The sequence below is a fragment of the Spinacia oleracea genome, chromosome 2 (genome assembly GCF_020520425.1).
Source record: "Spinacia oleracea cultivar Varoflay chromosome 2, BTI_SOV_V1, whole genome shotgun sequence".
Classification (NCBI taxonomy): domain Eukaryota; kingdom Viridiplantae; phylum Streptophyta; class Magnoliopsida; order Caryophyllales; family Amaranthaceae; genus Spinacia; species Spinacia oleracea.
Genome location: NC_079488.1, coordinates 40,247,347 through 40,270,457, shown reverse-complemented (window position 1 = coordinate 40,270,457; position 23,111 = coordinate 40,247,347). Strand labels below are relative to the sequence as shown.

The following is a 23,111-nucleotide window of genomic DNA, read 5'->3' as shown; positions in this document are numbered from 1 at the left end:
CGTTAGATTCAAATTCTGCAGTTTAATAGGAGTTTGGGTATTTGGTGCAATTTTTTTTATAAATAGATGTATAATATGCAAAAATTTTATATATAGGTGTATTTGGTGAATTATAAACATGACTTAACGGAGGACTAACGGAAAACCATAATAGGGGTATTTGGTGAACAGTACGGAAAAAATAGGGGTATTCTATGAATTTTGAAACGCGCAGGGGTATTTGGTGCATTATTGCAAACCTCAGGGGCATTTCATGAAAAAACCGTAATTTTTTCTTTATTTTTTCGATTTATATTACATAATCCACTTGTGGCCAAAACTTCCTCGCACAGAGCATAGTATCACAAAAATTCCGGACAACACTCTAAACAAACACATCCTGGTACCAAAAAATTGATTAATTAAACTCATTAGCACACACCAAACTAATGAAAGCTCTAGATTCAACCAGAAAAGAAGCTACCCTTCAACTTTTAATTTCTCCTTTTTCAATACAGATAATTGGAGTACAAGTGAAGTAACATAACTGAAAGTTCGAATCTTTTTTGGTGCAAGAGTATTTAAGGTAAGAGAATGTACTCCAATTTCCAAGATTCATTCTTTCAATAATGTGGGCTTAATTAGCACATTTCTGATTTACATTCTTCCTCTTTGATGTTAATGCAGATTTGTCACTGAATAAAATGTTGAAATCAGTTCAATTTCTACTACTTATCATTTTGTTTTCTTTTTACTTCTTTGCGGCTAATTCTATCAATGCTCATTTAAATTTGCATTCCAATTTTAGCAGGTGGGCATTTTTTTGGCATATTTTTGAATCATTTCTTGGTTTTTTTAGGGTTTAGGGTTTAGAGAAATTGACTGTTTTGAATTGAAGTGTGAATGATGGAAGTTTGTGTAATTGTTTGTGATTTTTTTCCTTAAATATGCACTAATTAGTAGTAAATTACAGTAGGGGAACAGCTGAATTGCTCAAAAACAATACCATGGTGACAGTTCTGAAAGAAGAGTTCACATTTCCTGTCGATTCGTGCCCGTTTAAGAACTGCCATGCTTCTACCATTGTTGAGGTGACTAATTTAGATTGTTTGGTGAATTGGTTACTTGACATTGTTGTAGAGTTTGTAGCTGAACACTAGAGTTTTGTAACTTGTAGGTTGAGAAGGATCATTTTTTGGTTGCTTTTTTCGGGGGAACTGAGGAAGGTGCCCCGGATGTTAAGATTTGGTTGCAAAGATATAAGGTAGTGAACTTTTATAAGTTACAAATTTATTGATGCAGTCATTTTGCTTAGGGTACTGGTTTGATATTTTGTAGGATGGTTCTTGGAGTAAACCTATTGTTGTCGATGAAGAGCCTTCGGTTCCAATGTGGAATCCTGTACTCTTTAAAGCATGCAATCAGTTGCTTTTGTTTTACAGAGTTGGTCAAGGTGTTCAGAAGTAAGTTCCTTAGTTTGCTCTTGTTGGCTTTGTATTTTTCTTGCTTGGAATGAATATCTTAGAACATTTTCTGATTCATGGAATGTTAAGGTTTTTTTGCACCCAATTAAACTTGATAGAAATGAGGAATATACTCTATTTAAGTGCAGTGGTGGTTTGTCGGATACCTTAGTTGTAATATCGACAATGGTGCAATTGTGTGGATGCTTTTCTGTTTTTCGTTCTTAAGCTGACAAAAAATTCTGTCTTATAACATGATATTGATAATATGCCTTCTGATAAATGTATTGAAGAATGAAACGAGTAAAACCCTTGATTGTGTTCAGATGCGAATTTGTTTTCAATTGTTCAGTTACTCTTGCCTCTCTTATATTTTATTGGAAGTTATGGAGTTCTTACATGCTTATTTCAAAGGGGAAAAAACTAAGTGCTCGAAAAAGCAGCTGATGGACTAGATCATTCCTAGAGAACAGATAACTGACCTGAATAAAACCAAGAACATTGAAGTAAAAGAGTATTGTTCTAAGGATCATTTTTTCGTGTACTTAGTTCCATCTAAGGTGTTTGTATAGTTTATTTCCACCCTAATGTTCACTTTGAAAGTTTTTACCGAAGCCTCATCTCTAAACAAGCTTTATAACAAGCGTAGTCATTAAGAATTTAAGATGGACTAATTCAGCCCACATCTTTTTACAAGTCACTCGTTTCCCATTAAAATGACATTAATGCTGTGAAAGTTAGGCTCCGTTTGGTAGGGCGTAAAACGTTTTCATTGTAAAATGATTTTCCATGGAAAACATTTTTCAAGTGAAAACACAATTCCAAACTAGTTTTCCTTTGTTTGGTAACTTAAAGGAAAATGGGAGAAGATGGTGAAGATTGAGGGGAAAAAAAGGAGAGGGAGGTAAGGAGGAAAGAAGGAAAAGTGGTTTCCCTCCCTTTCAAATGGAAAAGGGTTTTCCACCTTTGAAGGAGTCATGGAAAATTGTTTTACATCCCTTACCCAACCAAACAACGTAAAATGATTGAAAAGGGGAAAATCGTTTTCCATGAAAACGTTTTACGCCCTACCAAACGGAGCCTTAATCTATAAGAGTTGCCTCTAATCCAACATGAGTACTAAATCCAGCCACATCTATTCTATATATTGTCACTAGAAGCACAGTTAATACGAATGATGAGTACTTTGAATTCGTTGAGGATCAATGACTGTAGCAATCAGTGATATTATTTATTGTAATTATGTTACTTGTTCTCATTATTTGGTAAATGAACTTCAGTTGGACTGGATGCATGATGCGCTCATTCGATGAAGGTTATACTTGGACTAATAGAGAACAGCTTCCTCCTGGTGTATTAGGACCAATAAAAAATAAGGTTTAGATAAGCCCCTGTACCTTTTTCCCCTTTGATAGCATGATTTGAACCATACATTCATTCTTAGATGTTTTCTTTTGTCATCTCTTCAGCCTATTCTGTTGGACGATGGGCAGATGATCTGTGGGTCTTCTGTAGAAAGCTGGAACTCTTGGGGAGCTTGGGTTGAGGTCTGACATTTTAAGAGCATATACAAAATTGAACATTCTTCTTTTACTTTGATTTTGACTCCTTTTTTTCCTTTTCACTTTTCTAGGTAACATCGGATTTAGGTAAAACTTGGAGAAAAAATGGACCAATATATATCCCTGGTGAGGGACTGAGTGTGATTCAACCTGTACCTTACCAGACAGCAAATGGGAGTTTACGGGTTCTTTTGAGGTCTGCTATTGGCAGAGTTTGTATGTCGGAATCCTTAGATGGAGGACTTACCTGGAGCCACGCACAGCCGACTGTACTCCCAAATCCTAATTCAGGTTCTTTTCAGAAAGCATTTTTCTATTGTGATATCTTTAATCTTTTAGCAGCAATTAATTTATGTGAATATTATGACTCAATGTCTTCATTTTATACACGCAGCTGCTCAACTCCTTAATCTCAGTATTAAGATTACACCTTGCATTTTGTAAATAAGAGAAGATATTAAGATTTATAGAACATATCGAACTGTAAATAACTAAATATACATCTTACTATATATTCTGTCAACCTTCTGCACTTGTATCTTCATTTTAGTTTGACAAGAAAACATTCTCTTAGATTTACGGCCCGTTTGGTAGCCGGCCATAAATGGTGTCTATGGGAATGAATTTATATGTAAATTTGTATGGAAAATCAATATTCATTCTCATGGTTCACTCAAAATTATTTATTTTCCTTTATAAATTTCATTACCATCTGGGGAATGGTAATGAAAATTTACGAAGAAACACCAATTTTTCAGATAAGGTTTCATTACCATAGACATTTGATGTTATTTTCCTTGTTCAATAACACTTTGATTTATTCTCATTCCCACAATTTCTTACCGGTTATCAAATGGGTCGCTAGAGTTCTAGGGTTTCCATGTAGTTTGATTGCGTCTCCTCTGACTTACACAAATTATCACTAACTAGGAATTGATGGGGTGAAGCTAAAGGATGGTCGTGTTGTGCTTGCTTACAATATTGACTCGCGAGGATTACTCAAGGTTGCTGTGTCTTGTGATGATGGTGACTCGTGGATTGATGCTTTGACTCTTGAAGATACTTCAGAAATGGAATTCTCGTATCCAGCTGTCATCCAAGCCAGCGATGGATCCGTCCACATCACTTACACTTACAAAAGGACACAAATTAAGGTGTGATAATCTTCTTCACCTTGTATTATCTTATCTCTATGGAGTTCCCCGTTAATTCTGCTAAATTGCTAATCAAAACAAGTGGTCAAGTTCGAGTAATCAAGAGCTGGTTGAAAGAAAAACAAACAAACTTAAGCTCGGTTTTTGTTTTTAATCACTAAATAGTCTGATAATTGGCAACATCCCTAATTAATTTGGAGTAGCATGCATGAAACAGACTTTTCGTTTAGTCTACTAATGTGTTTTGAGTACGCAACTGGTTTGATGTGGTAATACTTCAAGACGATGCATGACAAACGAGGAGAGTGACGGTTCAATTAAGGAGTTAAAATTAGGACAATCCAAAACAATGAAGTTGATTTAAAAAATTTGAAGGAAAATGTTAAACGTAATCTTTATGTAATCTTCTTAATTACAGAGCGTATATAATCTTGACAGTCAGATTTTTTTGTTTAAAAGCAGAACTTGTAGAAGGTTTAGTTTTCATTTTGTTTTACAGGTAAATTACTATTCTTAATAAGAAGAGGAAATAAATAATGTAAAGAAAATATGTACTAATTTAATAGTACAGTAATAGATCATGTAAAATTTGTTATAATTGGGGGATGCATTCAGCATAACTCTTTATCTTGTTTTTGGTCCAGCACGTTGTAGTTCAACTCAATTGACTCGGTGAAACTTGTATTTCTGTGGCAACCTCTGCTAGCCTTTTCCAGGTACATGAATATGTTTATTTGATATCAGATTTTCAGGTCCTGTATTTTGGTGCCTCCGACTTGTTTTTCTCTTGTCGCATTTCAAATCATTTGGTATTAAGTTGAAATCTGCTTCTGTTACGGAATAATTCTTTTTCTTGACAGTTGATGCTCAGTGCTTGTAAACTTGTCCGTCTACTCAGATCGTGTTCCATGCTGTATTGCTGGTTATGAGGCGGCTAAATTACGCTACAAATAGACACAGATACCAGTATGGATACGATAATAACTATGCAAAAACTGACAGGAACTCGTTCTTCGTAGTTACAAGTACGGAGTATGCTTCGGTGCATCCAAACTTATGTCAGTGTTTATGTTAAATGTGAATCATTAGGAATATATTCAGTGCCTAATTCGCCGTCCACTAGCGAGTAATAAGCAAGTTAATTGTCACTTGCTAGACAAGATTCTGTACCAGCTATAGACAAGATTCTGTACCAGCTTGTAAGTTTAAAGTTGCAACTTATTTCAGCAATTTAAGGTTTTAGTCTCCTCGTTAGAGTTGGGCACGTGCCTCCTCGTACCCTAACGAGCTGGGCCTAGTACAAGTCAAGGAAAAGTCGTGTCGGCTTCTTGCTTCTCTTCCACAAATGAGATTAGTGCACTGTCAATCCCATGTGATGTGTCGGGTCAGATCGTGCCGTGTTAGCGGACCCTCTTATTAATTTTATGATGTTTTGTTGATTACTTAAAAAATAAGTGTGTGGGGGCTGGTTTGTCGTGCTCGTGTCCCATTCTAAATTGATGTCCATGTGGCCCAACATTGTTCCGGGCTTACAACGGGCTTGGGCAGCCCACATGTTGTCCCACTATACTCCCCGTGCTTCTAGGAATTTACTGGGACAACATGGGTTGACTCCTCAAAGATTTAGGAAATGGTCTGAACTCTGAAATAGGGAATGTCAATGCACAATGCACATGGCTTTGTCTGAAATACAATGCTAATGGTTGACAATCCGAACTACTAGTCCCACTATCTTCTAATCGCAATATTTTGACTTTTGCACTACAACACATGCCCTACTACAATGACATTTTTTTTTTCTCCTACTAATGTTAAATTGTTGAAAGTTGTTAAATTAATCTTCATGTATACTTTCAAAATATGAATTAAAATTTATAACATTTACTAAAAGATAAGTTAACTACATTAATGTTAATGGTTAAAGTTGTGTATTCTCAAATGTAAAGTCATAATGTCGCGATTAGTTTGCATACGCTGCTCAAAACCTCAAGCTAAAGTATCAATTGGGCCCAATTGGCAAAATATTTATCCCTACAATTGCAATTTGTAACATGCTTAGAGTATTGCAGAATTCAATGAAGAGATGAAAGCTTAATTAAGTTTGCAGGAATCTGTAATTAGCTAATGCAGAAAATGGCAATAAAATTGGTTATTGTGCTAAAAAAATAATTATATTATTATAAAAATGGGCAATGGGAAAGTCAATTAGAATGATGATTGACCGGCCATGTTTATAAACAATCTTATATGTTATATAGAAGAAGAGCTTATCTTAGCTTCTTCATTAGTTGGGTTTTAATTACTCTACTGCACTATTAAAGCCCGGCGGTAATGATCGAACTAATGCCTGTTAGATTGAAGTTTTCATTTTTGTGTATGTATAAATTCCCATGTTTGTAAATTGTAATTGAAATGTATGTAAATTTGCATGTTCATTATGTAACTAGTACAACCATTGCAGAGATTGTTGAGCTGAAAGAGCAGGGTAAATATTTGAAGTTACAGCATGCTTTTCAGTCGGATTTGGGATGGAGGAAAAGTTTATTCATATACCATCATATTACTTCTCTTTCTCGTTCTTTCGGTTGAGGGAGTTAAAACAAACTCATCCATGTTACAACTGGTGAAAGAGCACTTCACATTTTCTCAAGTTTCGCGCTCATTCAACATGTGCCATGCTTCTACAATTGTTGAGGTACTTGTACTTACTAGTACTCCGTAATATTTTAAAGCGTAAAGAACTTTCAGGAAAATAGGTAATATGTGGTTGAGTAGTTCACTCATCATTTTTCGAAGATCTAAAGAAAATGTTTGATTTGTAGGTTGAGAAGGGTAATTTTTTGGACAGGAGCTATGAGGCGTTCAATGGATGGAGGAGTAACTTGGTCAGCGCGAGAACAGCTCCCTGCTGGTATTATCGGACCTGTCAAAGACAAGGTTAATTAACATCATATTAATTCATCTTCCTCGTCTAATTCTGGTTTTGTTTATTAATTTTAAGGATATTTTGTCAAACACTACCTTAATGTTTAGACGTTTTGTCAATTACTACCTTATAAAAACTTTTTTATATTTTCCTACCTTATAAGTTTCATTTGTTTGAGTAACACTACCAGTTAACGTTTTCTGTTAACATTATTCGTTTGTGGGCTCCACCCCAAAAGGTTCTCTCCATTTATGAACTTGAATTTACCCTTAAGTCCTCCCTTTGCTTCCCTACCAACGACCTTCTCTCTTCTCACTTCTCTTTCTCATTCCCTGTCCCCTCATGAATCTTTGTTCCCTCCATTCTTCTATGTCTTCTCCTTTACTCTCACCACAAACTGAAGAATCCTTTAATGATGATATTGTACCCCTGAGCTATCTTCAACCGCACAAAACTACATGGGAGTCTTCCTTAATTTAAATCTAAGTACACACGGTAGCATTCTTAAACCTTGTTGCTTCAATATGTAAATGATAGAAGCAGCTTCCTCCATTGGCACACCAACATCTTGCATTTCATAATACAAAGTCAAAGTTTCCTCACGGTAACCATGAAGTGCATAGCCCGCAATGAACCTGTTCCACCTAACAGTAGACTGTCCTAGCATTTCATCAAAGACCAATTGAGCATCCCCAATTCATCGATCAACTACACAATCGAAAACCCCCAAATTTTTGTTATACAACTATTCAATCGAAAACCCCCAAATTGAAATTAAAGACCCTAATTAAAAAGTCAAAACATGAAATCACACAATTTTTATCCAATCCAGAAACTTAATTTTGTAAATAAGTTGTTTCACAACTGAATCAAAAGGTTTGTAGCATTAATTTAACAAATTGCTTCGATTTTTACTTAAATCCAACAAGAACAAAAAAAACCCTAATTTGAAAAGAAAAAAAACTCAGAAATTGTTCTTGATGAACATATTGATTTCATTTACCTTTTGGTTACTCGAATCCAATATATCCTGCGCAATTTCCTTTAAAACAATTACCCATTTGTTGAGAGATTTTTTTGAAGTTATGAATGTGGTTCTTAGCTGTGTTTAAACAAGGGGGAAGAGATATAAATCTGTTGAAAGAAATCCGCAGGGGTGGGGCCCACAAACGGAGAATATAAACAACAAACGTTAATTGCTAGTGTTATTCAAACAAATGAAACTTATAACGTAGTAAAATATAAAAAAGTTTTTATAAGGTAGTAATTCACAAAACGTCCAAACATTAAGGTAGTGTTTCACAAAATTTCCTAATTTTAATTTGCAAGATTTTTAACTACATGTATTTTTTTCCTTGATACATATTCAGCCTCTTTTACTGAAAAATGGAGAACTTATATGTGGATCCTCGATGCAAACCTGGAATGCTTGGGCGTCTTGGGTGGAGGTAACCAACATTTTCTATAACATGTCATGGTTACGTTCAAAAGATCGAGAGTCGAATTCTTTCTACATTATGTTAGGAATAGTACGAGATAACAATCTAGACAAAGCACACACAATATTAATAACGTGGTATACCCACGTCCCAACTTGTATTAATAATCAAAACCGTTATTAATAATACAATCAATCAACCTCACAGGTGTTTCTCTCAAACTTTGCTCAAGTTCAGGATCTCAAGCATGTCAATTATAATGGTATATAAATCCCTATTTATATACCCCAACTTCCTAACCCTAACCCTAGTATTAGGAAACACAATATTACTAGAAACATTACAATTTAGGAGAAACCAATATACTAACAAATCTATTCCTAAAATACAACTCGTAAAATAGGAATACAATAACATAATATATCTCCTAAATAAATATCTAGTAATATACCATAACTGAAACTCATTGCCATATTGGGTTTAATATTAACAATTCCTCCCCTTCAACCCAATACAACCGATTTAACGGTCACTATTGAAACACCGTCGTCCATCCGACAATGCCTCCCCTCGAACAAGAACATCTCCATCTAACACAAATAGATTTCTTTTATTCTTCCAACCTTTGAGTATCACCGAACCCTTTTTAGTGACCTCCAAACTACTGTTTTCACCATAACAGTATAACCCAAACCATCTAATCTACCCAATGAAATTAGATTCCTTTCTATCTTTGGTACGTACCTCACTTCAGCTAACCTTCAAACACGACCATTGCAAAGTTTTACCGCAACCTCACCAATGCCGTCAACTTTTACCTTCTTACCATCCGGTAAAGTAACCATCTTCCCTTCACACTCTTCATAGGATGAGAACCATTCCCTCCTAGCACATATGTGATGAGAACTTCCCGAGTCAAGCAGCCAACCGTCTTTTGGCCCCTTATCTTCTTGAACCAAAAGAGCATCACCAACATCATCATCATCTCCTTCCGCATACGAAACACGTCCCTTCTCGCGAGTTTTCTTCAACTCCTTCAAGTCTTCTTTTGCTTTAGGACACATAGTTTGTATATGACCTAACTCTCCACAATAGAAACACTTAATATTAGGGTTATGTTTCTTACCAAATTTCTTTCTCTTGTCACGTACATCTACCACGAATGCTCCTCCATCCGATGAGTCATCCGATCCTTGCTTCATCAATTTTTCGTTCTCTAGAAGAACAACAATAGTCTCTTCCAAAGCCAACTTCGTTTTCCCCACCAACAAAGAAGTAATCACAGTATTATACTTCTTTGGTAGAGACACAAGTAGAAGAATAGCTTTGTCCTCATCCTTTAATTTTTCATCCAAATTATTAAGTTGGTTTATCAAGCCATTGAAACGATTCAGATGATCTCTCAAATCTCCATCTTCTTCCATCTCGAGTCCGAACAAATCTTTCTTGAGAAATAACTTGTTGGCCAAAGACTTGGACTGATATGTCTTTGTCAACTTTTCCCACAAACTTTTAGGGTTATCTTCCTCAAGAACATCATACTTAATTTCCGGTGCAAGGGCCAACCGGATTGTCGATGCCGCACGTAACTTCATGTCTTCCCACTTTACCTTTTCTATTTCGGTAGGCTTCTTGTCTTCAAATGTTCCATACAACCCTTGTTGGATTAGGAGATCTTTCACCGTGCTCTGCCATAAGGCAAAATTGTTCCTTCCATTGAAAAATTGAATCTCGAACCTTCCACCAAATTTCTCCATCACGAACCTTAGCTCTTGATACCACTTGTTAGGAATAGTGCGAGATAACAATCTAGAAAAAGCACACACAATATTAATAACGTGGTATACCCACGTCCCAACTTGTATTATTAATCAAAATCGTTATTAATAATACAATCAACCAACCTCATAGGTGTTTCTATCAAACTTTGCTCAAGCTCAGGATCTCAAGCATGTCAATTATAATGGTATATAAATCCCTATTTATATACCCCAACTTCCTAACCCTAGCCCTAGTATTAGGAAACACAATATTACTAGAATATTACAATTTAGGAGAAACCAATATACTAACAAATCTATCCCTAAAATACAACTCGTAAAATAGGAATACAATAACATAATATATCTCCTAAATAAATATCTAGTAATATACCATAACTGAAACTCATTGCCATATTGGGTTTAAATTTTTTTTTTTTTTGGCAAGCAAGCTAGGGAGAATATATTAAGCTCAAACAACAGTATTACAACCTAAGCAAGAGAAACCAAGGGAGAGACCCAAGGCAACTCAGCAACACCAACAGATTCCAGCAGGAATCAAACCAAACTAGAGAGTTACAAAGCTACTAACCACTCCCTATCTAAATCACTGAGTTTTTTTTGCTACTGATTCTTAGGATTCTATGCTTAATATCAAACTGCAAGGAATGCAGTATGCTCACAATAGTAGGAACTGAGTGATCCCAAACTGCAGAGTTCCTAGCTTTCCAGATTTGATATACACCACCAGCCAAGGCAGCATAAAAGACTTTCCTTTTGAAAACTGATTTGCAGTTCCTTCTAATCCATTGCATGATCAAACCCACGGAGGTTCTGTGGGTGTTAAGTCCCAGCCAAGCCAGGAGGTTAGCCAAGAATCTTCTACTGTACACACATTCAAAGAACAAGTGTGCACATGTCTCAACAGTATTGCCACAGAGAGGACATAAGTTATCAGCACACACCCCATACTGGAATAATCTGTCTCTGGTTTTGAGTCTCTCCAATAACAGCACCCATAAAGTAAACCTGTGTTTGGGAATGGTAAGCCTATTCCACACATATCTTGGCCATTGAATCTTTCCTGTTTGGGTCTTGATCAGGTTGTACACCTCCTTAATAGAGAATCTTCTTTTTGTAAGCCAAGAAGAAGAACCCAAAGTATCATTACATGTCTGCTTAGCTTTGCATATGCATTTTATAGCCCAACTGGCTGCAAGTGGAGCCTGCTATTGCATCTAGTTCCTATTTTTGATGTAGACTGTATGCATCCACTTCACCCAGAGATTATCTTGCTTTTGTTCTATAGCCCAAGCCAACTTTCCCACAGCTGCCTGATTCCACAAAGCCAAGTTTCTGAACCCAAGACCCCCCTGATCCTTGTCCAAACACAAGTTATCCCATTTGACACTACCTGGCCTACTATCATCATACACTCCATGCCAAAGGTAAGCTCTACATATTGCATTAATTTCCTTGATGATTGAATGGGGGATAAGGAAGATTTGCCCCCAATAGACACTAATACTCATCAGGACAGAGTTAATGAGTTGCATTCTTCATGCAAATGACAGGTGTCTTGAACTCCACACCTTAATTTTTGCCACCATTTTCTCCACTAACATACTGCAGCCACCAGCTTTAATCTTTCCAGTACTGATGGGCACTCCAAGTTGAAAGGAAGTTGACCAAAGTTGAAACCAGACAAGGTAGCAATTTCCTCCTTGGTGTGTTGATCAAGACCACAACTGTAGATGAAAGATTTGCCTGGGTTAACTTGCAACCCAGTAGTGGTAGAAAACAAATTCAAGCCCTCAAGTAGGAGCTTCACAGAGGTAGTATCACCATTGCAGAACAACAACAGATCATCAGCAAAAACTAGGTGGTTTAGAGACATGGATCTGCATCTGGTATGGAACTTGAAAGACTCATGTGAGGCAATCAGTTTCATAGTTCTGGACAAGTATTCCATGCAGAGTGTAAACAATAGGGGGGAAAGGGGATCACCTTGTCTCAACCCCCTCATTGGATGGATAATGGAAGACGGAACCCCATTGATTAGAATAGAGTACTGAGTAGTGGATAAGCAAGTCATCACCAACTGAATAAAGTGAGAAGGAAATCCCAACTCCACCATTACCTCCTCAATAAAGCTCCATTCTACTGTATCATAAGCCTTCCTCAGGTCCAAATTCATAAAGCAAGAAGGTCTAGCCATACCCCTATTGTACAATTTGATAATGTCTTGGCACATGAGAACATTGTGAAGAATGGATCTACCAGCAACAAAGGCACCCTGATTGGGGGAGATGATGTCAGGTAGTACCAGCTTAAGTTTGGAGTAAATCAATTTGGAGATACACTTTTACAGAACAGAACAACATGCAATAGGCCTAAAGTCACCCACTGAAGCAGAAACAGGAAGTTTAGGCACCAGAGAAATTGAGGTAACATTGATTTCTTTAATTTCCCAGTGGTGAAGAAATCTTTGATAGCAAGACAGAAATCATCTTTGACAATAGGCCAAGCGGACTTGAAGAACTGGCTATTAAAGCCATCTAACCCAGGAGCTTTGGTTACAGGGATAGAATCTAACATTTGTTTAATATCTGCATCTTGAAAGCTACACTACAAGATGTTCTTGTGAGCCATAGAGAGTCTAGGCCCCTGATCAATTATAATAGGTTTTACTGGTGTTCTATTTTCCATTTTAACCCCAAAAAGAGAGGAGTAGAACTGGGTGAAGGCTTGTTGGACCCCAGCAGTTGACTGGACCCACACACCATCAGCATTCTGAATGGAGTTGATCTTATTTTTCTTCCTCTTGTGTTTAATACTCATATAAAACAACCTGGAATTCTCATCTCCCAGTTCAAGCCAGTGAATTTTTGCAGTTTGCTGAAGAAAGGTGAGGTATTGAGCATGAACAACTCTGTATTTAGTATTAGCTTCCTTTTTTGCAGTTGCTAAGTTGAGATTGGTGGGATCACTGTGAAGTAGATTTTGTGCCAAAAGGAGATCATGGTGGCATTGAATGTTAGTGGCTTCAATGTTAGAGAACCCTTTCTTGTTGGGAAGCTTTAACTCCCCCTTGATCCATTTGAGTCTTTGGACCACCCTAAACATATGACAGCCCCTCACACTCCTATCCCAACCAGTCTGCATTATTGGTAAGAAGTCTTCTGCTGTAGTCCACATGTTCTGAAATCTAAATGGCCTCTTTTGAGCTTGATCTCTGTAACAACTAAGTACCATGGGACAGTGATCATATTCACCTTCAAGAAGGAAAGCAGCTTCTGGTGTAGGAAAGAGATCTTCCCACTGAGTGTTGGCTAACACTCTATCAATTCTGGTGAAAACACTGTAAGCCCCTTCTTGTTTGTTATACCAAGTATACTGCCTTCCCACAGTCTTAATCTCATTAAGATTACATTGCAACATACATGTTCTCATATCCTGAATTTCAGAAAACCTGACAGTAGAGCCAATCCTGTCTTCCAAGTTCATTATAGAGTCAATGTCGCCCATAATGACCCAGGGTTGAGTAATATTAGTGGCAAGAGAGGCTAAGTGATCCCACAAAACTCTCCTACCTGCTCTGGCATTCATACCATAGATGAAGGAACCAACAAAGTTGAGAGTTGTTCCCTTAGGGGTAATGCTGCAATGGATCAACTGAGCACTCATACATCGAATATCTACCTCAAACACATCTGGATCCCAACCCGGAATGATTCTTCCTCCTGGAGCATGACACAAATTGGTGGTGAAACACCACCCAGGGCATAGGTTAAGGTAAAGATCTCCTAGTTTAGGAGACTTCACCCTGGTTTCAAGGAGACTAAACAGCTTGATTTTGTGAGTTTGAAGGAATCTTCTCACCTCATGTTGCTTGCTTTTCCTGTTTAGTCCCCTTACATTCCAGCAAAGAATGTTATCCATGAGCTTCAGGGGTGATCACCCCCTGAGCCAATGGACTACCAACAGTGGCAGATGCAGTACCCCCCCCGATAGTTCCCCTTCTTCTTCCTCCAGTAATTGTAGACACCTACTTTTGTCCCCATTCCCGAAAGGGAAAGGTTCGATGATGAAAGCATAAATCTCCACTTGACAACGCATCTCCTATAAAATAAACGAATCTCAATTCCCCTTTTCATTTCACCCGAAACCTGATATTTATAGAAAACTGCTATTTATGGAAACCTGCTAAAAATAGTAACTGCCGTAAAAGGTAGCTTCTAAAAGTGGCAAATCATAAAGGATAGAAACCTGTCAGAATTAGGTGTTGCATTCCAACATAAATCCTAAATGAGATAGAAAACTGCGAGAATCCTATTCCTAATATGATTCGGAAATAAGAGTTACGTATTAATTAAAATCCTAACGAGCCTAGAGTTCGTAACGGGCCCAGACGCATCCCGTCAAAAGATTAATACGCACTAAAAGACTCGATTAAGTCTCAAACACTACGGATTACAGGAATCCGAATCTGACTAAGAAAACAGCCCAGACCCTATTTTCAACGCCTGGCTCTGGGCGCCGAAATCTTCGGCGCCCAGGCCTGGGCGCTGAAAATACCTGGGTACGTGTTTTTTCCTTTCTTTATGGATTAGAACTCTGCAATTCTATCTTTCCACGAACTCTTCCCTATAAATACAACCCCAAATTCGACGTGAAAAGAACAACACACAACACATAATTATATTCTGAGTATTGACTCCAACCCTTAGCCTAAGCCTCAAGCTGCGAAACTGTTCACGCGTTCTGTCGCAATCGATCCATAAATCGAACAGAACGTATCCTGTCCCATAATTTGAGATTCGTTAAATAAAAAGGAGAAATAGCAAAGTCAAAGTGGTTAGTTTTCTGAGAACCGTGACGCACCTCTCAAGGGTGCGTCGTAATGTGTCCCTTTTCGATGATTTAACTGCTTTCCTCGCCCTTTTTATGAACTGTTAAACTAACTAAATCTGATTGTTCTGTCACGCCTAACAAATATAATATTTTTGGGAAATTGGATTATCATGCTAGGTCCCTTAATTCTATTTAAATCAGATAATCACGATCGATCTAGTATTATATGTTACATATTGCTAAAATCAACTCAGATTAGTTTAATAGTTAACGCATGTCCCTTCAATTATTTATGCTGAGCTAGTAAGGATATCCTGCCTCTGGAGTTATCGACGAGTGAAGTACTCCTCTCGGTAGTTACAGTCCCCCGAACCCTCAATCTCTACCTTGCGGGTGTATGTTGAGAGATCCCCACACCAGGGATCACAAGGGAACCTACGGCCGTCGTGGTCAAACATAATTGCACTCCCTTTATGTCACGATAACCGGGTTTTGTCAGTTTTTCTCATTGTCGTTAAAAACTGAATGGCGACTCCTATATTACTAGTCAATTGGGTGTAAACTCACAGGAAATCCAATTACACTTGATTGAATAAAAAGAATCGTCACACCCACGAGGGACGAGGTCACGCATTAGCCTCGCGCTTTTTCGACCCCCTCACAGTGGCGACTCCGCTGGGGATAGTGAAGGAAATACTCGTGCTTGTAGGTAATCAAAATAGCCGAAGGGTGAAACGATCCTACCCCGCGTTTGTTTCCCCATCAAGTTGGGACGACCTGAAAATCAGCATATTAATGTGAACGGGCAGAACCGCATAACGAATCTCGGCTCCCTCGGGAGTTGGGACTAAGGATACCTTTTTCCGCCAATAGGGGGGGTGCATATGCTGCGCATGTTGCCCACTCGGTACTTGTGCAGGTAGTACACCTATCCCGAACCCAATCGCTCGCTCATTAGGTCCCTCTCGCCTGCATGCCCCCTTGGCTTGCACTTGCGGGTTGGCCTCTTGGGCGAAATTCGTCTGTTGAAGACACTACCTCGACCGGGGCATGTGTTGGATCTACGATAGAAGCGGTACCAAGCCAGGCGCAAATAAACTACCCATAGAAGCCTATCATAAACTACGTGACATACTTAATTTTCAAATCCATGTTTGTAATGTAGTTATGTGTAGCGAAATATGTGATTGTGTGTGACAAACTATCCCAGAAAACCAACGACCTTAAAAATTTCCCAAACATTCATAGACTAATTTGCCAAAGAGTTATACCGAAATACGTGTTCCGCAAACCCGAATGATCGCCACAAAAATAAGCGACGCTCGGGATGGCCTGTAACGAATCCCACAAACGCTGCACAACGCGTAAAGGACGTTATTAGGCAAGCACGCAAAATCGAAGTCGCAAAAACAAAAATATACGCAAACAAAAAACGAGAACCAGCCAGGGACGCATTTTCAACGCCCCTGGCTGGGCGCCAGAATTTCTCACGCCCTACGCTGGGCGCCGAAGTTGCTGCCTGGCCTTTTGGTCAGGCACAGCAGCCTCGGTGCCCGCGCAAAAAAAAAAACACGTAGCAAAAAAAAAAAACTTTCGTAAAAATTGCTGCAAGGGCGTATGAAAAGGCACTCTATTCTAAAAGCGACTAAAAAAAATAAAAATAAATAACTCTTTGTGTCGTTGTTAGGCCTCCTACGACGACAATGCTCGGCACCAAAACCGAGCATGCTAATTAAACGACCTTGAATGTCACATGGGCAAAATATTCAAAAAATAATGTTCGAATAAAGTCTTCAAGAAAAAAATAAATGTTCAAATAAATCCGAGTCTAGACTAGGCTATGCCAAAATACAATCTAAATCCTAAGTCTTAGTTGTCTTATCCATAGAATCGGTCCTAATGCTTGGTGTCGTTCTGCAAATTAAAAGGTTAAACCGTATTGAGTCTCCCTTCCTAACATTTAATAAGCACCCATATGTAATTTTCATCCCTTTCTAAGAATCCACGGCCTCAATACGCTCTCTCACCAATAAAAAGAATATATTATAGTATTTGCAAAATGGAAACAGTCACATTCTGAAAATCATTCCCACATAGTCGCACAATCCCCAAAGTGAACCTAAGGTGTCAATACCATTGGCAAGAAAAATTAAATGGCCTCAAGGCTTATAATCACATGGGTCACGACTATCATAGTCCTCTCGAGTCACTCGCTCCTTGAAATACTACTAAGTACGGACTAAAAGATTTTCCATGAATGCAACATGACCAACCATGAAAATACCCACATCGGCATACCATAAGGCTACCATTGGGGTAAAGCAATACACACTAAGAGAGAAGCCGCACTAATGATTCTAGTCTTGCAAAAATAAAAATTCGATCTCCCCAATTAACTACCTTGCCAACATTAAGCAAAATGGCGCATGACAAATGAACACCCAAGGGTTAAAATCTAAAGTGTCAACCAACGAAAGTTATGGTCTAATTAGCCTAAGTCTGAGAGTCGCTTGGTCAAGTATTATAGGCTTACTCCATGTCATTATTTTGAGTCTAGGCCACCTCCTTGTATTCATACACGGGTTATAATCAGAAAGATTAATGAAAGTTTGATTCTAAATCACAACTTCCAATTAAATCCCGGAAACTGGAATCTGAAAAGAAGCAAAAAATTGTTTTCGATGTAATTCTTTCGTTAAAATTCAATAAGGTAAAAACAACATTTTGAATCTACGCTATTTGCACATTTTAAGAAACGACTAAATACGCTTGCAAAGTAAGACAATTTAAAAGTCCACCCTAGGCCTACTAAAGCTAAAGGTCCACCCTAGGCCCGCTAAAATTAAAGGTCCACTATAGGCCTACCAAACGAGGCTCACTCAGTCTCGCCTCGTGACTCAAAGACCACAACCATCTACCTTTTAGCCCAAATAAAAAAAATTGAAGGATTTATGTTGGGGAGAAATCCCAAGCAAAAAGAAAAAAGAGAAAAAGAAAAGGGAGAACGAAAAAAGCGAGCCATTAAATACTTAGCCCGTACCTCCCAAAGTGCAAAGAAAGAAAAAAGAGAAAGAGAAAAGGGAGAGCGAAAAGAGCGAGCCATGGAATACTTATCCCGTACCTCCCAAAGTGCAACATTTACCCAAGTAAACGAAGGAAAAGAATCGAGTCAACCAATCCAAATCATAAGATTCTACGATATCTACCCTTTCCAATCCTTATGCTCTTAGACGCCTTCGCTCTGGGGTCCCTGTTCAGCTCATTTAACCCATCCATGTTCTTATTGCCATAACCCAAGAAACCATTACCTCGACTCTTGTTCTTGAACTTGTTGTCTACCGCAAACCACGCACGGCCATTGACACGTGCGTCATACCCGTTATTTCCAAAGCCCAAACCCATTATTACACCACCGTTAGCATAATGACCATATAACTTGTTTGAATGCATCCTGTTGATATTCCCTTGAGCCGTCCCCATGCTACTCATTGGCCTTGGTTGATGTAAACTCATGACACTAGTTCGAGGCTGCAAATTGTGAGCCCTAGCAAATATAATCCTCATGCTTGACCAATACCTATTCAAATTATCCTATCTCATTCAACCCATCTTTCAAATCGTGTTGAGTCACGAATATAAAAAAAAAGAGAAGACAAATGAAAAGTACAAAAATGTAAATAATACAAAAGCAAACTTTGCAAAGCGCCTCTAAAGTTAGTCTAAAAAGGAAAAGAAGCATCTAGCGCACCAAAAAAGATCCGCCCATAAGTCATTTTCAGCGCCCACAGCTGGGCGCCGAAATCTTTAGCGCCCCAGCCTGGGCGCTGAATCTCTCTGCTTGCTAAAATTTGTCCAGAAGTGCTCGTCATTTTATCCGCACATACACGGAACAATAACGAACACTGGGGGGGGGGGGTACAACACGTATTCAGACATACGTACCACCAAAAAAAACATGTACTCAAAAAATATATAAAACAAATTTTTGGCTTACGGCAAGGCAGCAGATTAAAATAATAATAAACTTCACTTATTCTACCGTTTCAAATAATATGTTTCCACCTCAGAACATACTTGTTTAAAATCGGCATTCTAAGAAACCATTTTCTAGGCTAAGAACTACGCAAGACCTGATTCCAAATTAAATCTATTTAAGGCGGATACGTAGGCAATCCATGATTCGGTCCAACCAACGCAAAAATATTAAAGCCTATAGAAAAACAAGAATAAGAAATAGAGTCCCTTATTGAAATTTAATTACTCGCAATCCAAGTCGAAAGAAAAATTTAAGTCAAGGAAAGAATCCAAGTCGTCAAGATGACAAAATGAGCACACATCGAAAAATAATAAAGGGCACGTACCCTTGCCAGAAGGAGCACTCACACTCCTAGGCACTTAGCCAAGACTCAAAAGACCGCTTTGCCTCAATTGAATGGGGGCTAGCGCAAGCGTCCATGACCTCTAAAATACTCGACTTGACCCTCCCTAAAGCGAACTAACTCACTTAAAGACCTTCTTTCACCACTAGACATAGTCGTTCGCTTAAAGACCTTCTTTCACCCCTAGACACAGTCATAGTCGCCGACAAGTAGTAAAGGCAATAAGCTTGCAATAAAGAGGATTGTTCTACAGCATCACCCCCATCGTTCCTTCGAACTCAGGGCACCCGTTCATAGTAATTCAAATGCTTGCTAATCCCCTTTGGAAAAAATAAGACATTGTCAATAGGACTTGGCACTTAACCGAGGCTCACCCTACTCAGACATGTGACACGGGCATCTAAAAACGAAATCTGAAAGCATTATTAATGGGAAGACATAACAGCAACTGGGGGCTAAAAATTGAAATGAAAGAGTTAGGGAAAGAACTAAATATACCTTGACCTTTTGTACAGACATACACCAAGTAAATCTAAGTCAATTTGAAAACGGTTTATATTCCCGCAATTCTAGAAAAGATGGCCCTAAAAGCCCAAAGCATATGCCAAACGGGCACAAGTAATATCTTGACGCCTGCACCCTGGCTTCCAGCAAATCCTTAGACAGCATTCCAAAAATCGTAACAGTATTTTGATTCACTCATGTGATCCTGTACGAACCCTTCTATAAATCAACTTGCTTAGGACACCTCGGATTTTACATAGTAGGACTCGGATTTTAAATAATTTTCAAATGATTTTTAAAGACTTCTTCGAACATAATAAAGTGTCGTTGGTTTAAGCTAAGTATGCGTTTATCTCGATGTTGCAAGTGAATCAAAAGATTTCTAAATAGGATTATGGGTAAAGAAAGGCACCTAGCTTTTGATCAAGGCACACTTCAACATGGGGCTACCTTGACCATGGCAATGTCGCACAATACGACATTTACAAGAGAAGTAGCAAATTACTACCCGAACGTACCTCGCACTAAACGAGTCTGGTTCAAACTATTCATGATCCGTGTCACCATGAATGCATAAAAACGTATGCCAAGCATTATAGCACCAAGCCAATCCCGTAGCTACAGTTGGAGGCTTGAGAAAAACACTCTAAAAATGCTCGAAATGACGATTTTATCGAAAATTCTCGACGCTAATGCTATACATACATCATAGGGGAACAATCCTAAGCTTTAATCGTGTAAAACGAACCTTAGAATGGCTACAACCCCTCCCAAATTCTAAAGCACTACTTAGAATATATAAAGTCACCCCACTAACAAGGGTAACTGAAAATCGCGAGTCACCAAAACTCCGATCAAACTACTGCACATAACGCTCGCCCTACAAGCGCCTGTTACACAGTATACCTCGTTCCAAAGCAAAAGCGAAAGAAAAAAAAATCAAGGATAAGAACTGTCAAAATATACCCAGAAATCATTTTCAACGCCCCAGCCTGGGCGCTGAATCTTTCTGTTAGCCAAGTTTTGCCCAGATAGAAAAATAAGAAAGAAACACCTATGAATCCTCGCATCGAACGAAGTAATAAGCCGTGCAAACCCACGCAGAAGGTGCTACACTTGTTCAAACACCTGAACGAGGCGTGATGAAGTACTCCAATGCAAAAAATAATAATATCCCAACACCTGGAGGAATGTTCTAAGACACGCCGTTAGGCCACACAAGCCTACGTCGCACCATAAGTTCAACCATCCCACGGTACAAGTCTAAAAAAGGAGAGTAAGGCATATTGCACTAATGTAGGCACGACCAAGAGCATGTGTAAAAGAGGCAAAAAACTACTTATCGCCCAAATTCAAAATGCAAGCCACACTACTTCTACATTAAGGATTAAAGGTAGCAAAACATTACCTACCACAGAAGGGATAGCTCGCACCTACACGAGCGGAACCCCAAGGCATCTTTCTCGAAAGAACCTACAAAAATCGTACGCCAAAAGGAAGCATCCCAACATGCCTACTTGGGGGCTCCAAGCTACGATACAACCATAGCAAAATAAAAAATCTCGAAGCGAATGTTTGAACAATCGAAAGGGTACGATGTTTGAGCCCACTTCATGAATGGGCCTGAACCCTATCAAGCTTCTAAGCAAACTATTCAAAATCAGTCGTTGCTAAAAAAAAATGAAACAATTCAAGCAAACTGATTAATGGACCGCACACCACGGCCATTCTATGAACGCTCGTTCGCACATACATATCATCATTCTAAGTATCGAACATTCACGAACGTGTTCAAAAGGAAAAAATATACAACAACAAGAGCGGTCAAAGTCTTACGCCTCAAGGTATGTTCCTCAGGCCATATAGACTCGCCCAACTATCTCAATAACTGTACGCCTTAAGAGCAACAGTTCCTTACAATAATCGCCCCAAAGCAACAAGCACCGTAGTCCACCAATCGGCTACGGCTTCTCAAGAAAATCATCACGTTCTAAAAACAAAGAAAAAACAAAAGAAAAGAGAATACATAGAACTTCCTCGTGAAATAAACGAATGAACAAGAGGCCAACTGTGTCACCAAGAAACCTCGCCAGAAATTATTTTCAGCGCCCAGCGCTGGGCGCCGAAATCTTTAACGCCCAGGCTTGGGCGCCGAAAATGTACCCAGGCTCAAAAAAGGCCCTAACTTCTAGTGGGCCCTGCCGCATTCATTCGACTCGAAAATTGCCGATTTCCTTACTGAAAGTCGCACCTCACGACTTTGTCAAAGTAGCACACCACTACAAAGATCACTCGCACTTACGAGCACGATCCCAAACACGATCAAAGACATTACAAAATGCGTAGGAACCTCTTTGACAAAAAATGACCGTCAAGCACGAGTGCTTGGGGGCTCGAAAGAAAATATATATTTCAAAAAAAAGGGGGTATGCAAAGTTAAAACGGTATTCCCCGACTACGCTGTACGAAGTCCCGTGTTTGGATGTCTCAAAAAATAAAACCACTTTACGACCTCAAGACAAAGGTCGCCGTTGATACTTATGCATAGTCCCCTAATCAAGGACCCCAGGTAATGGAAAAATTGAGCCGAAAAGACTAGCTCAAAACCATGAAAAGGTGATGACCACGAGACTATGGTCCGTCTAAGCACGTTGTCAACCCACATTCAGGTTGCAACTAAATCCGAGCATCCCTCGAAAGAATTCGCTCCTGCAAGAATAAATGAAAAGAAATTCTCAAAAGAAATCACAAGAAAAAAAAAATGAAATAGGGACTTGCCCACCTCAATCGGGCAAGATCGCGGCACACGAATCCCAAATCGAAAAGACGAATTCAGGTTCGCTCACCTCCAGCGAGCGGGGCGTCCACCCTTAGCGGACAAGGCTCGCCCACCTTCAGCGGGCGGGGTCTGCGTCACTAGCCGCGCAGGTCCTCAGTTTTCGAAAAAATAAAGTCTTCAAATTTAAAATAGGCTCGCCATCTTCAGCCGGCGGGGTCTACGTCACAAACCACGTAGGTCCTTATTTTCAAAAAGCACAAACAAATTTCAAAATAGATTCGTCCACTTCTATCGGACGGGGTGTCCACCCTT

The 23,111-nt window shown here is 38.8% G+C and overlaps 1 protein-coding gene across 5 annotated transcripts; it reads left to right on the top strand.

Moving 5' to 3' along the window:
* The first annotated feature begins 327 nt into the window (after positions 1 to 327).
* Positions 328 to 5,407, top strand: LOC110805742 (uncharacterized). Of its 5 annotated transcripts, none has more exons than XM_056835459.1 (11): positions 328 to 565; positions 667 to 790; positions 953 to 1,070; positions 1,157 to 1,243; positions 1,318 to 1,442; positions 2,723 to 2,819; positions 2,912 to 2,989; positions 3,076 to 3,295; positions 3,935 to 4,158; positions 4,803 to 4,874; positions 5,057 to 5,407. In XM_056835459.1, the coding sequence occupies exons 2-10, from the start codon at positions 684 to 686 to the stop codon at positions 4,824 to 4,826; spliced, it is 1,080 nt and encodes a 359-aa protein (XP_056691437.1). In that variant the 5' UTR covers positions 328 to 565; positions 667 to 683; the 3' UTR covers positions 4,827 to 4,874; positions 5,057 to 5,407. The 5 variants fall into 5 exon arrangements, with proteins under 5 accessions (XP_056691437.1, XP_056691438.1, XP_056691436.1 ...); XM_056835460.1 differs by having other exon boundaries at positions 329 to 565; positions 956 to 1,070; positions 5,019 to 5,407; XM_056835458.1 differs by having other exon boundaries at positions 329 to 565; positions 5,019 to 5,407.
* Positions 5,408 to 23,111: the final 17,704 nt, after the last annotated feature.

Excerpts from the sequence above, each read along its gene's own strand:
- LOC110805742 (XM_056835459.1), top strand. The coding sequence starts at position 684 with ATGTTGAAATCAGTTCAATTTCTACTACTTATCATTTTGTTTTCTTTT. Across the intron at positions 1,443-2,722 it reads GTTGGTCAAGGTGTTCAGAA|TTGGACTGGATGCATGATGC; the intron begins GTAAGTTCCTTA and ends AATGAACTTCAG. Across the intron at positions 3,296-3,934 it reads ACTCCCAAATCCTAATTCAG|GAATTGATGGGGTGAAGCTA; the intron begins GTTCTTTTCAGA and ends ATCACTAACTAG.